At 40.3% G+C, this 14751-nt stretch overlaps 1 protein-coding gene across 1 annotated transcript in view; it reads right to left on the bottom strand.

Annotated features, from left to right (window-relative positions):
- Positions 1-2263: 2263 nt before the first annotated feature.
- LOC146473447 (uncharacterized) overlaps positions 2264-14751 on the bottom strand; it is a 31654-nt gene continuing 19166 nt past the window's right edge. The window contains exons 11-26 of the mRNA XM_085118106.1: positions 13943-14014; positions 13799-13859; positions 13357-13385; positions 13138-13230; positions 12557-12675; positions 12352-12422; positions 11682-11796; positions 10524-10617; positions 9627-9713; positions 9358-9453; positions 8510-8578; positions 6853-6911; positions 5816-5904; positions 4218-4315; positions 3564-3671; positions 2264-3124 (exon numbers count right to left, since the gene is read on the bottom strand). Of these exons, the coding sequence (XP_084974232.1) occupies positions 3053-3124; positions 3564-3671; positions 4218-4315; positions 5816-5904; positions 6853-6911; positions 8510-8578; positions 9358-9453; positions 9627-9713; positions 10524-10617; positions 11682-11796; positions 12352-12422; positions 12557-12675; positions 13138-13230; positions 13357-13385; positions 13799-13859; positions 13943-14014 (1332 nt within the window). The 3' untranslated portion in view covers positions 2264-3052. The remainder of the gene's footprint in view (positions 3125-3563; positions 3672-4217; positions 4316-5815; positions 5905-6852; positions 6912-8509; positions 8579-9357; positions 9454-9626; positions 9714-10523; positions 10618-11681; positions 11797-12351; positions 12423-12556; positions 12676-13137; positions 13231-13356; positions 13386-13798; positions 13860-13942; positions 14015-14751) is intronic.

Below are 14751 nucleotides of genomic sequence, written 5' to 3'. Positions count from 1 at the left end.
TCCGTTTCCAAAAACCTTGAGCAACTTCAATTTCAACTAAAGCCTCCGAACCAATCATTCTGTATTACCTTGCACCAACATGTCTTTAGAAAGAGTACAAACCGATCTCTCGGAACACACGAGGGCAATCCTTCCACCATTGCATGATGATTCACGTTATAACCTTAGGAAACGGCACCATTTTAATATGCCACGGCTTCGTACTGATAGAACTATTATATATTTGTCGAGGAAATTTAACTTGACATTTAGCTAAACTTTATCTGGGCTGTGCTTTCTAGTGTTCTTAGTTTATTAATATACGCATCTTTGATGAGACATATTTACACTTTTCTATTATTTCTATTATCTCTGAAATTAGGTTTAATTTTTAATATTTGTAAATAATTACGTAATTCAGCGTTCGGGCTGCGAGGTGATTTTCAAATAATCTATCTTTTTTGCTTAAATGTTCTCGTTGTTTGCTCCTGTCCGATATTGTCAACTTCACGTTTATTTCATCATGATCGTCACCGCTGTGCACCTGTTTGGCTGCAGTTCTTTGTCTCCTCTTTTTCAAGATAAAACCAAGTGTAAAAACAATGGGAGGCAAATCAACAGTTTAATTATTTCAAGTGCAATCGAATTATCTTCACGTGGAATGATATAAGCGCTATCCTTGTTCTGACCAAGGAATATAGGAAATTTGCTTGAAGGCGCTTTCAAGAGCCTTCTAGGGAAAGTAAAATTAAGCTACGAAAACAACACTGCCGCGGATGCAAATGCTTGCCGGTTACGCCGCGCGAAAATTTGCCGCGGAAACTAATTTGCGTCTGCAAGCAAGACTAACAAAAGCTTGTAACGCTTTAACATTTTTTAGATCCTGAAAGCTAATTTTGTTTTACAAGACTAACATGTTTTTCAATCAAGTAAAAAAAAATATATTTTTACTTAACAGAAGCCCACTTTGCTTCCGAAATAGAGATCCCCGCGAAACAACGTTCCCGGCCTAGCTGAGCCAGGTGCTAACTTGCAATAAAGGGATCAGAAGTCCAATAACTCGTCTTTGTATGTCTGACCACCAGATGGTCCACGGAACCGCCGTTAGGGTTGTCCACATTATGCTCACAATTTTCACTATTATGCTAATTCTTTATGCTCAAAAACTCTTACTATTATGCTCAAAACGTTCCACTATTATGCTCAGAATTTTATCCCCGGATCACTTATTTTTTTTACCCAAAATAAAATACGATCGCTTGATACACTTATATGGAGGATTATATAGACAACATATAGTGTAAGCATTCCCTTTATGTGATCATCTTTGGTCATACTGAAGCATGATGGAGCCTTCAATATAGTCCTCCATAGCACATGCTTGGTTGTCCCGAAAGGAATTTTCTAGCAATGAGAAGACCCTCTCCGAGGCTGCAGATGACGGTTTGATAAGCAAGATTTTCTTGCATGCTTTTGCCCAATTTGAAATCTATTTATTTTTTTTCTATATTTTGACATATTTCCGGGAATTTTGCTTACTATTATGCTGGCATAATGCTCGATGCTGATTCCTCACTATTATGCTCAAAATTATGCCGGCATAATGTGGACAACGCTAACCGCCGTGCAACAACTCTAATCCACGGTCGTACTAGAGTGGTCTTCAATTGAGTGTCGAAAATAATTTGCATTTGCTTTGGTTTTGCATGACTACGCTCTGTGATTGGTTAACAAAACTCGCGCCACTTTCTAAACCAATGGGATTACAAACCAAAACCAATCGTGCTTTGGCTGCACGCGTTTTCCCGCGCTTGGCGCCAGTTACATGTATTCGCTTCGAATTCTGATTGACTCATTGTGTTGTTTACATCTGTTGCGACTGTACGACCCTCGATTGAAAAACGCTGTATCTAAACAGCTAAATATGTCTTCAATCAGTTAGTATCTTTATCGCAACTAGTTTATCAATTTCTTTCCGAAAAATACGCCCTTAACTAGCTCTTGCGCGACTGCCTGGCTTGCTAATCACTTCCACACTCATTTTGTGCGTTGTACTGTTTTACATATAGTCGCTGGTTGGTTTGTTCATTCCTACGAGACGCGAACTCTTGTCCTGGCGTTCATCTGTTGTACTTGCGTTTGCTCGACTCGACCTTTTTTTGCTCGCGCTGATGCTTGTATTTCTCTTTTTACAGCTCGATGTAAAACCCTTTTTTTTCGGTTAAAGCTTTTTCTTGGCCTGATCTGCCAATTTAAAGACATTGCGAGATAAAATCGCCTGTCACACTTTAAACAAAACATGCGGTTTATTCCACTCATAGTAGTTTACGTGTAGCTTATAGCATACTATACATTTTATTGCAGGCCAACAACCAGAGGCCCTGCTAAAAGATTCTTTACATGTAACCCTATATATTTCTACTCTTCGATGCAATTGCATGTATTTTACGGAACGAACTAAAATATTATGTCATAGACCCAATATCTAACTGTATTTATATAAAATATTTTCAGCGTATGCGTATTTTCTGTGAATTGAACTGTAACAAGAACATTTAGACTACAACTTTATTTTATTCTTTTCATTTTATTTTGCGCGAAAGTATCAATTGGAAACGCGCGCGTTAGACTGTTCAAAGTCCACTATTTTTCCGTGTGATCGGCCCCGCCGTGCCCCACTCGGTAGTTTTGTCACTCTGCAGGTTAAACTCAACATAACTACCTAAGTTGGCGGCCGTGTACATCTCGAGTACGAGGTTTGACTACTCCTGAGAGAAAAGGTAGGATGCTCTTAATTTAGCGAGCTCTCGTGAAGTGAAAAGCGCGACGTCCACGCGAGTGGACAAAAGGCCCTTCGCGTGTGAAGGACTTCTCGTAGAAGAGAATTGAGAATGGAAAAATGAGACAACAAGAATAACATACAGAAACTGAAAGGGGTACCATTCATCACTTTCCATTTTCCTCGTCGTTTGAATCTCTTCGGAGCATTACTTGAATTTGTCAAACTTCAAAGCTTTTTAAAGCTTTAAACATTAAAATGTTTAATGAAATACTAAAGAGTGTATCCAGTCTGTTAGCTCGGCGGGCCTTTCAATAATTTCTTTAGCTTTTCCTCGACTTCGTTTATGAGTTCATCCAGTCGATCCTAAGAAAGAAAAGTACAACACAGAATCAGTGGAGATATTCACACGATGATTACACGTCTCCCTAGAGAAAACTTCCATCCGTACAACATAGAGTCACCGTTCATATCAAAGTTATCGCGCAATAGTTTCGCGTGGTCCCAGTTGTTATGCCGACGATGGTTTTAACTTTTGTTTCTGTGGACAAAATCCTAAATAGTGCCGGACGAATCAAATGAAAGCTTCTGAGCAATACCTGCTTCTTGTACTATTTATTATGCTGTAATCGAGCAGTGTTTTCTCGTGACGCTGTGTAAGTTTCATCCAGACATATTCTTCAGAACGGAAATGATGAATCTTTTCCAATTTTGAGCGAAGGCACCCTTGAGGATGAAGAGTAGATCTCTAGAATCCCTAGCTGCTCAACTGACACGGTTTAACTTCGGTCTTTTAGACACTTACTGTATCATATCTGCTCAAAATTCTGAATCCTTTAGGCGAGGCTTTGGCGCGAATGTGTTTAACGGCATGTTTTAAACACAGAACCTGAGGTTCGTCGTCACCTGTTACCTAGAGGACAGGAATGATGACACATCCAAATATTAGAACTTTCGCGAGGGTGGTGGGTCATCATTTTGGGCGCGGACGAATCTTTTATGTTGACGTATTCCCGCAGATTTCCGTAAAATTTGTAAAATTTTGCAGTCTGTCTTCTCTCTCGAAAAAACTGTTGCGGTACCGACAGGAGCATGGAACGAGGTCCTAGGACGAGAAGGGATTGGTACGATAGAAGGGTACGGCGCGCGAAAGCAGTTGTGGGACTGAGAAAACAGGAAACTGCAACCAGCCTAAGTAAAATTCCTAATGGTGGACCAAGGCTTCTGTTCGTTTACTGGACGTCCTTGGGATGGGGAGGAGCTTGTAAATTGTCAAAGTTGTTTAGGCTTGATAAAGAACATTTTCACTTGAAAATATTCTTTCTTTGTCGTTGATTTTACTCCAGTCTGAATGCATGTAACAGACTAATCTTTCAAGTTGGCTAGCGGTTACTAATTTATCTGATTTTCGACAACTTTTCCAATAGCATGTACTTTCAATAAATAGTTGCGAACTCACCGCTGACAGATAACAGGGTCGGTCGCATTCCTCGCAATACAAAACACAACTCGAATCAGCTTGTGTCCAGCTTGTCAGCGACTTTTTGCTTTTCTTCCCTGCCAAAGGTAAAGAAGGAAATGAAAGACATGAAATCCATATATTTATTTTTAGGGGAGCAAAGATGGCGTAGTGGTGAGAGCACTCGCCTCCCACCAATGTGGCCCGGGTTCGATTCCCGGACTCGGCGTCATATGTGGGTTGAGTTTGTTGTTGGTTCTCGTCCTTGCTCCGAGAGGTTTTTCTCCGGGTACTCCGGTTTTCCCCTCCGCTCAAAAACCAACATTTCTAAATTCCAATTTGATCTGGAGAGTGTCCCCAATTAGTGCTCTGCGCTAAATACACTGACACTTAAATCAAGTGATTTATTTTATTTATCTTTTTCTGCGGATGAAAGAAAATTTAAATGAGAGACCATCGCAGTTATGTACGCAGCTTAGGATGCTGCGGAGAACATGATGACCAAAGATAAAATGTAACGATTTTTAAACGAATTCTCCCAACTAGTACCAGAACAAATAGACGGAAAACAGTAAGGAGGGTATGTATGTTGATACTAGCGCTTACAGGGTTAAGTTTCCCCTTTTCTAAGGCATAATGAATCAGTTAATTCCAGTTGTGTGTCTATCCCTCAGGGTCCAGTTGTTCAAAGGCCGGATAACTTTATCCAGTGGATAAGTCTCTATCCAACAGTTTCAATCATATCTGTGCAAAGATTTCAGTATTTCCTCTTGTACAAGCGACTATGCACACTCTAACCAGTGTTAAGTTTGGGAGTGTACGAAAACCTTGGACAAAGTTAAACGTGAAGTATATTTTAGACCCTGTATAGTGCCTTATCCAACGGATAAAGTTATCCGGCCTTTGAACAACTGGGACCTGGGTATTACTGGGATATTAAAGAGATTAAGAATCGCGTTTTCGGCAAACGGCAAACGTCAGATTCGCGTTTATGTTTTCTCGAAAAAAATTAGAACACAGATGAACACAGTGCAAAATACTGACCTTTGATGCTAACGCAAAAGCACTCAATTTTACTGAGAAACTGAAAACAGCGAGCGGCAAATGATGGACGAACATAGTCACGAGGTCATTTCTGTCGTTTGACGTAATCATAATTCTAAATCTCTCTAATTTTTCCAACTTGTCCGTCCCGGGCGTCGCGAGAGATGATAGATCTAAAGAAAGAACGGTCGCTGGAGAAATATTAAAAACGAGAAATAAAGTCTTGTTTCAGTGAGACTTAGTTGGGCCGAATGAACTTCAGTTAGAATGAAAGTAAGACCAGAAACGAAGAAATCAATTTATATTTTTTTTGTACCATGTGATATTTGAATAGTTCGGTCGTCCTGACCGTGGGGCATTAGCCGGTTTGTTTTCAAAACACTCCTAATACCCCGAGGGTCATCCCGAGGGGGGTGGGGAAGGGGACACTGATGGAAACGACTGATACATAACATTTTTCACGATTGGAGTAATGTAAAGTAGTTCTAGAACTTTAAACTTTGCGTAAAAAATCCTAAATTGTGACCACTCAAATGAAAGCTACTGACTCTCACCCGAGGATCCTGTTGATGATTGGTCCTTGTCAATCGTTTCAATCAAACCCAGTTCAAGAAGCTCGCTCATAAACATCTTCTCTTCGTTCCTATATGGGAGGAATAAGAAAACAATTGTCAACAAGCAAAACGACCGTCCCCCTCCCTCCCCACCCTGAACAATTATATGTACTTATTGACTACGTGGGAGGGCCGGAAAGGACAACATTAGGACCGAGCATAACCAGAGCCGGCCTACCCAGTCACTAAAATTATCTGTCGAAGTAAAAACAAAATCTAAAATATCTACCCCATTTTCAATGTGTACTTAGAAAGAGAAAAAGTCTAATTTAATACAAAAATTCATAATCACCGATTAAAGAACAACGACAACTTTATTGAAGCTTGCACTCTATGAGGGCCGAAATCTTTTGTTTTCTGTTCAAGAGAAACACATCCAGTAAACTCAGTGGTCCTCCAGCCGACTATCTGGACCACCTTTAAGAGCCACGAACTGCCATGCACTCTCAAGTCGGTCTCTCACGACCCGTCTTCTCAGAGATCAGATTAAATTCAGGCGCAATCTGTTCTCATCCGAGAGAGAGAGAGAGAGAGAGAGAGAGAGAGAGAGAGAGAGAGAGAGAGAGAGAGAGAGAGAGAGAGAGAGAGAGAGAGAGAGAGAGAGAGAGAGAGAGAGAGAGAGAGAGAGAGAGAGAGAGAGAGAGAGAGATGCCCTATCTTTAAGTTACCTGTAGCCTGCAGTACAGGCGTTTTCGGGGAGCGCACGTAGCCGCCATCTTGGATTTGCAAAGTCGTAGTACCCACCCCCACTTGGTCGCACTTTCTACACTCTCCAATCTTCCGCTCCTTTTAAAATCCAAGATGGCGGCTATAGCGCTCTAAGTTACTTGGTAAATACGTGAGAGAGCATCGCTAGATTTGATCATCGCTAATACTGGCTTCTTGAAGGTAACATGTTTAAGCCACTGAGGCCAGAAACGGAACTCGAATTAGAGGAAGAGAAACAAAAGCGGAACATAAAACCTTGGAAGCATTACCGTACGAGTTTTAGCTCCGCAAGCAAACACTCCAAAACTTCCTGGGTTTCGTCACCGAGCTGAGAAATAAAAACAAAGAACGCATCAGCAGAGGCAACTTTATTGATTTATCTTATAAATTATTCAGTTAAATACTGAACAGTCGAGTTTAAATTACTTGCAGTAAATCAACTTACTCGCGTGTCAAATATTTTATCACAAAACCGTTCAGCTTAATCATCAGGCCCAAGTTGTTCAAAGAGCGGATAACTTTATCCAGCGGATAAGTCGCTCGGCTGATAAAATGTATTGGTTAGAGTACATTTTATCCTCTGGATAGCGATTTTTCCATTGGATAGAGTTATCCGCTGTTTGAACAACTGGGGCCAGGGCGACACTTTAAGCAGAACTGCTGCGACCTCGGTCTTCGAAGAAACCACATAGAGCTTTCGTGCATTAACACGAGCGAAAAGTTCAATCACATATCTTAACGAGTTCCAACTGACTTTGATTCTATGGATAACATGTTATCCTTTTGTATTTCTAAGGAAGCTGTTTCGCGGTCCTTTCCAATGGTCCTGCTCGAGTTACACTGAAATCTGTTTAAGGGTACGCCAGGAGTCATTCAAATGAAACCCGTTTTTACGCTGGTCTTCCAGTTTATTTGTTTTCCAATAGGTCATTTCGGAGTTGTTTTGAACCTCACTACGAAAGCGTGGCAAAGTGCAAAGCTTTTCATACGAAAATTAGTTTTGTTTGCATATGAATTAAAACTAATTTTCACAACAAAAACTATCCACGAAGCCTCGCTTTCATAATGAGGTTCAAAGAAACTCGGAAATGGCCTATTGTTCACAAATGAAAATTGAAAAGATCTGAGATTTGCGTATTGGTTTTAAAAGGTAAACAAACGGGATTTATTCCAGCTACAGTACAGTTGTTATCAGGGGCACCCACCGAACGGTTCATTTGAAAGGTTAATGATGTTCGTCTCGTTCGCAACACATATCGGAATGTTATCATCCAACAGTGTATCGACCATATTGGGACAGCTGATGTTCCTCATGTTTAATAAATTCCCAAGCAACGCAAACAAAAAATGCTTGAAAACCAAGTGAATGAGGAGGATTTGGGATATTAATTAACACGCTTTATCCAGTGTTTGTGACAAAGTAAATTCAGTATGATCTTGGCACATTTAAGGGGGACGTCTTGGTAAATACCGTGATTTTTCAGGTTCACTTTCAGTGTTTTATCTTTATTACTGATCTCTTCCACATTTCAAGTAATCCAAAAATGCCTCGGTTGATAAGTTTGTAGTGCGCGGTCACATCAATCTTTCAGAACTTTTCTTGTTTGTTTTTTTTTTTAAATAATTTTTGCATTGCCTATAATTGCCACAAAGAAGAAAGAAAAAAAGGGGGTGAAATTGGTAAAATTTTGGAAAATTGTAAACGATTTTATTTTTAGGTGATTAAAAATTACAATATGAGGTGAATAATTAACAGATGGACACCAAAACAGTCTGCTACACGACCCGAAGTACTCTCCCGCGGTGGCCGACTTTCTGGTAGTATGTTCATAATTTTTTAAATATATCAATCATAAGAATTTACCCAGACTGTCCTCTTAAAATATTAAGTACCAAAGGAAATCTTGAAATATTAAAGCTTCTCACCTCTTGCGCTAAGCCGACCAGCAGTCTGTCAAAAGCGAACTCGTTCAACCAGGCAGGGTCTTGCAAATCCTTGAAAAACGGAATAAAGAAAGGGTCAGAGAGGCGTACCACATTTTTCGGGAGCAACCATACACTTCAAAACAAGCAAGTACAACAACGTGATCTCACGACGATTTCTGTTGAATTCTTTGTTTAATTGCATCATTCTGAAGACTGAAAATGACTACATTGAAGTCTCCCAGATTGAACCACGAACCTTCACGTCTAAATTTAAGTAACGATGCCTTTCTTTTTTGGTATTGTAGCGCGCCGTCATCCTGCCCTTTCTAGCTTGCTCCGAGAATTACCGGGTTTTTTTATTATCATTATTTTTATTTCAATATCGTTTTCCTTCTTGACTCCCCCCCCTCCCCTCCCCCCCTCCGAATAGCTCAAACGCTGCCTACGGGTTTTCAAGTGTTTTCTTGTGAATGTTTGTAAAGAATAAAGCTTCCGTTGTTGTTGTCATTATCAGCAATTGAAGACAGTGTTACACAAACCGAAAAGACGGTTTGCACCTTACACAGTGTAGCGTTTGAAATCTTGATTATGGGTATGCTATTATGAATTTACCACTGAATGACCAGCTCCCAGTTGGCTTGATAGCTCAGTTGGTAGAGCACTGCACCGGCACCGCAGAGGTCATGGGTTCGAATCCCGTTCGAGTCTAATTTTTTTCAAGTTTTCTTTTCGTAACTGCTTAAAATGCCTACACAACTGCGATGATCTCTTGTTTATTAAAAATAATAAAATTGAAAAATTAAACTAAAACGAAAAAAAAAAAATGATTAGATGGCAATTGCTCTTACCTTGTACCGTTTTGAGCCAAGTAGCAGCCAGTCAGGCGGAGCAAAGGACACAGCTTCAGAGATGGAATAGCCGCAGCTAATGCTACTGTGATAAGCCTGAAAAATGTACAAGGTGTACAATGTAGAGTAAGTTACAGAGTAAAAGATCAGTCACTGTAGGCACCTCAAAAGCCTTTCGCGCTCAGTACGTCAGTTTAACGATTGAAGGGAAATTGATTTGCGTTGTTGTTGTTGTTGTTGTTGTTGTTGTTGTTGTACTCGCTCCTTACCTCAGGAAAGACGATCACGAACTGTCCCTGTTTTTGCACAACTCTAGTAACTGCCACACCCTTGTCGGTCAGGCTGTTCGGAGAGACCTGGTGAACAGTAAAGAGCTACTGGTCAGAGCGTCGGACTGCGATCTTAAGATCTGAACATCTGGGCCGAGTTGCTCAAAGCCCGATTAAGCTAACCTTGGGTTAACGTGAACTTTGATTCGAGTTTAATTACTAATCAACAGAGGTCCTTCGAAACATTTTTGTCCCTCAGTTTTGACTTCTTAGGCTTTTCTTTACCATAAGCTTAAATTCAGCTTTTTAAGTAATAGATCAAACACGAGGAAGAGTGTTTCCTCCGATTTCCAAACACCGAGAAGTAGGTTGGAAAAACGAGGCGCAGTCGAGTTTTTTTTAACCAACTTCGAGGTGTTTGGAAATAGGAGGAAACACCCTTTCGTGTGTTTGATACAGCTTCTCAAACTATTGATAATTCTTGGAGAACTTCGAAGCAAAAGTTCACAAAATTTTATGATATTTAATATCACATTTCCAAACCTCCTTCACGGTAATGATTTTCTTTGTTTTCTCTTCATGAATAATTAATGAGTTCGAGAAAGCCATTTGAAAACCTCGATTAACTTTTTATCGTGGATTAACGTTGATCGGCTTTCGAACAACCGGGCCCTGTACTTTGAGCCTGTCCTCACAATTATACACTTAGGCAGAGAGATGATATGGCTCAAATTGTCTTGCCCCAGGAAACAACAACACATTAGCAGAACGTAACAAACTGCTGAACTGCAAGGCAAACATGAAGGTGTATTACAAAAAATTAACCAGCCAAAGATTGCAGTAATACGTGTAACTTTTTAAGCTACAGTGAAACACAAATCTTGTTGTTTTCTTTACCATCTTGTCCGCTAGCGATGTTTCCACAGCTTGACCGTCCTCATGTTCAAAGAGAGAAGCGAGATTTTTCCTTTCTCCGACGGGAACGCTGTACCTAAGGTTAATTCAAAACAGCAAACAGTCAGATTTAGTCTTTAGACACAAGAAAACTGGTTGACTCGCCAAGGCCCAATTCAATCGCGTCACTGAGGCCAGAGAAATTCTTTCTATCGTACAAAGATAAGATAAGAATTCAATAGGGTACCTCCTTCAGTTTTTGTACAAGATAAAAACTGCTATCCATAGAGGTCCTATATAACCAACGAAATTGAGTGGAAATAATAATGATAATTAAGTACAATAAACACAGCCATGATAAAAAAAGGCTTTTTTCGTACATTCTAATTTTACAGACGGGAGTCTAATTAAGTTTATCACTGCTCCTTGTCCTTCTGGGCAATACATCCCTATTATAATTAAAATAGTGCATAAAGAACTGTGAAGACGCTGTTATCTTTGAATATTGGTGACTATAGAAAGTTTTTGTTTTGTATAATAAAAATTGCCAGGGGCCCTTGTATCCTAGCTGTTTTCTGTTTACATGCCCCTCGATCTTCCACGCTTTACAACAATGCGGTTTAAAATACAGTCAGCAGTGAGCGTGGGCGAAATATTCATTGCACAAAAGGCAACACATTTTGCTTTCCGAATGAGTTATGAAGTGCCGAGGAAAATAACTACATATTCTTTACTGTAAGACAACGTTGGCAAAATTCTGAGTCCATAGTAATTTGGCCCGCGGCACGTACGAGTAAAAGAGTCCACGAGGCGGTGTTCAAAAGGCGAATCGTGGTTAACTGGGTGGGGCATTCACAGAGGACAGTTTGTCATACGATCAAAAAGAACTCCTCTGGATCCTGTGTATAAGGTTTGGGTGGTTTATAACTATGCGGGAATACAAGATCATGCCAAGGGCTATTGGAGTCAAAAGAGAAAACTGTTGACCGCGCATTTTTCAGTGACAATTGGGCTTTTTTGGAAAAAATTCCCTACATTTTAACATACCTTAAGCTTTTTAGAATTATTGTTGCTTAATTATTTCAGAGAAATTCGTGGATCCTACATGTGCTAAGGAACAAGAAGTTCCCTGATGATGCATAAAACTATGGCTTTTCTCACCAGATTTTCTCAGCGCCGCTATGAAGATAGTCCACTGTGTAGAGAGCCAGAGGATGTGTTTGCCAAGACTTCAGAGAGAACACCATATCGAACTGAAGCCAGGGAATCGTTATATCTAATACAGATGGCAACAATTTCTGAAATTAGTTTCACAAAAAAGAAACAAGGGGAAAACACACCCTAAGTCCACGCACACGAAAAATGAATTTCACCACAAAAAAATATTTGATCATTCTCCTTGTTTGAGTGTTCGATACATCTTCTCAAACAAACACGTTTACTGGAAGAACAGAATAAGGATTCAAAAATGGATTGATCCCATGCTAAATAAATCTTTGCTTAATGAATATTGGGGAGCAGGGAATGCGCAGTGGTGAGAGCACTCGCCTCTCACCAATGTGACTCGGGTTCGATTCCCGGTCTCGGCGTCATATGTGGGTTGAGTTTGTTGTTGGTTCACGTCTGCTCCGAGAGGTTTTCCTCCGGCTACTCGGGTTTTTCCCTCTCCTCAAAAATCAACATGTCCAAATTCCAGTTGGAAAGTGTCCCCAATTACTGTTCAGCGCTAGATACATTGACACTTAAATTTATTTATTTATTTATTTATTTATTTATTTATTCATTTATTGAGTTTGATCAATTCTTATTGTAATATTCGTATATTTCTCACCTTGAACAAATCCCACATGTTTCAAGACTGAACCCGGCAGGTGAGGAAGAACATTCAAATTCCATCCAAGCCTGCAAATAAAATAACCATAATTCTAACACTTATAACCATTTATGCAAACTACGAGATAAATTGTTGCTGGAGCTCAAAGAGAATGGGCGGTTGTGTACGGGAAATAGAAATTGCCAATTTTACCGAGACTTACTTTGAATATGGATCTCCTTTGTCGGTCGAAAAACAGCTGTGTTCCTGGTTTGTGTCTAAACTTCCTCGGTGTACAGATACATAGCTTTCACGGCTGTGGACTATCTTCCAGAATTCCCTCTGTAAATTAAAAGCAAAACATCCATCTCGATTAGAAAAAAGAAGAAACTCCTATTGACGAAACATGTAGCGTTTCCTTGTCCAAACACAGGCGTCAATTTCCGTTCATTCACACTTTAGCAAAGGAGAGAACTTGGCTTGGCAATATTCCAACATCGGGTCCCGGTTGTTCAATGAGCGTGTAACTTTATCCCGTGGCTCAGTCGTTATCCGGGGGATAAAATGTACTCCCAAATATCCCGTTGCTGTCTGCTAGACAGGCATGAACCCCGAGGGGTTCTCCCCTATTTAGGTTATGCAGGTATGCGCGGCCCAAGGGGGGTACTTTCTGTATATGCTAAAGAGGTATCTGCCGGTCGAAAATGGTGCAGGTCTCATTTGGTCTGAAATGGCGCAGTAAAGTAGGCAGTTGGCTAGAATTTGATCAAGTGATGAAGCAGCTCTTAGAAAATAAACACTTACCTCGACGTCGTTCGCTAAGGGGGGATTCTTGAAGAAATGAGCTTGTACGTTACGAGCAAGTCTTTGAAACGGCACCAAGGACAGATTGCGGCCCTGAAATAAAACAGAATCATGAGTGAAGTCTTACCACTCATATCCTACATGATGCTGAGAACAGCAGTCGAGAACTGAAACTGGCTGCTAAACTGCCACCTGGAAATCGCAAATCAATACTTTTACCTTGACGGACCAGGAGTCCGTGCCTTGTTCTGCGAGAAAGGAAATCAAGAAAAGCATGTAAGTAAGGTAAAGATTAGAAAGTAGTTTTGCAAAGAAGCACATTACGACACATCAGCTGAGCACTTGGCCATGATGGAAACGTTGTAAAATGTTCAGCTTGGTGAAAGCGATAAATACTCTTTCAGGTGATAACATTTGTATTCGGGAAACGGCAGTGATGTTTCAATAACTAAAACGTTTCTGGTTACGAGGGTTAGATCCTCCTTAATCGGCGACTTTTCAAGGTTATGCCGCAGTGTGTGCGGTTTTTGTACGTTCTTAAATGCCACCTGCACGACAGCGGCACCACTCCCCCCACCCCCTTACCACCCACCCTTTACTGAGAGGAATTACTTCCATTAAAGTTCCTAATATTCGACCTTGGAAGAAGGTTATGACCTACCACAGTTAACTTTACTTTCTTTTTCTGATTGAACCAGCCGTAACAATTCAGCTTTTTCCTCCTGAAGAATGAACAAATACGGTCAATACCATTTGCCAGAGATATGTCAATACAACAGTCATGCAATACAAGTCGATATTTTACCTGCGGTAGAAGATCGTAGGAGAGTAAGTATTTGCAGTATATATCCTGAAGCTTTCCAATGCGATCTTGAGCCTGAAAGAGAGCGAAGAACGTACGATTCTAGACACTTAATGACCAAAACTGAGCTGTAACCCTTGTTCTTAACAAACTCACTACACAATCGGCTTGGTTTTCAGGTTGCTCCTTTCGAGTTTTGACCAACGACAAAAAGCCTCCAAAGTTCCAAAGAATTCGTCATATTCTCTTGCCGTCCAACAATACAATAATTCTTCGAAAATGTTGTTTGTGATACCAAATAAAATCATTCATATCATGACAGTTTATGAAGCTTAAGGCTTCATAACTCAGTTTTTAGGGCAAGACGCGGCTAAATTAGAAACGTGAGCTTCTTCGGCGAACTTGAAAAAAATACTTTTCTGAACTGCTCTAAACACTCAACGCAACTTCCACTACGCTATGATTTAAATACAGCCATTGCAAACCTATAGAACTTATCAATTTGGCACTCGACTTGAGACAATAAGTTTTACAAAATCAACTCTATCTAAAATACTACACGCAGAGCAACTCACCGATTCAACTCACATTCATTGTGGCTGAAACAAAATTTTCACTACCGCCAGGACGATTCCATTCTCTTTCCTTTCCTTTAGGTAAATGTTGAGAGAGTTTACCGCACTTTTTAGTGAGCGTTTACCCCCAAAACAACGAGAAAATCGAAGAAAAGATTGCATTGTTGTTGGGATTAAACTTTCGATGCCAAGCGGACGGGCAACGGGTAATCCCGAGCGGGCAAGATAGCTCTATCT

This window comes from Pavona decussata, unplaced genomic scaffold, assembly GCF_977016875.1.
Source record: "Pavona decussata unplaced genomic scaffold, jaPavDecu1.1 SCAFFOLD_93, whole genome shotgun sequence".
NCBI lineage: Eukaryota > Metazoa > Cnidaria > Anthozoa > Scleractinia > Agariciidae > Pavona > Pavona decussata.
This window is presented reverse-complemented; position numbering and strand designations above follow the sequence as displayed.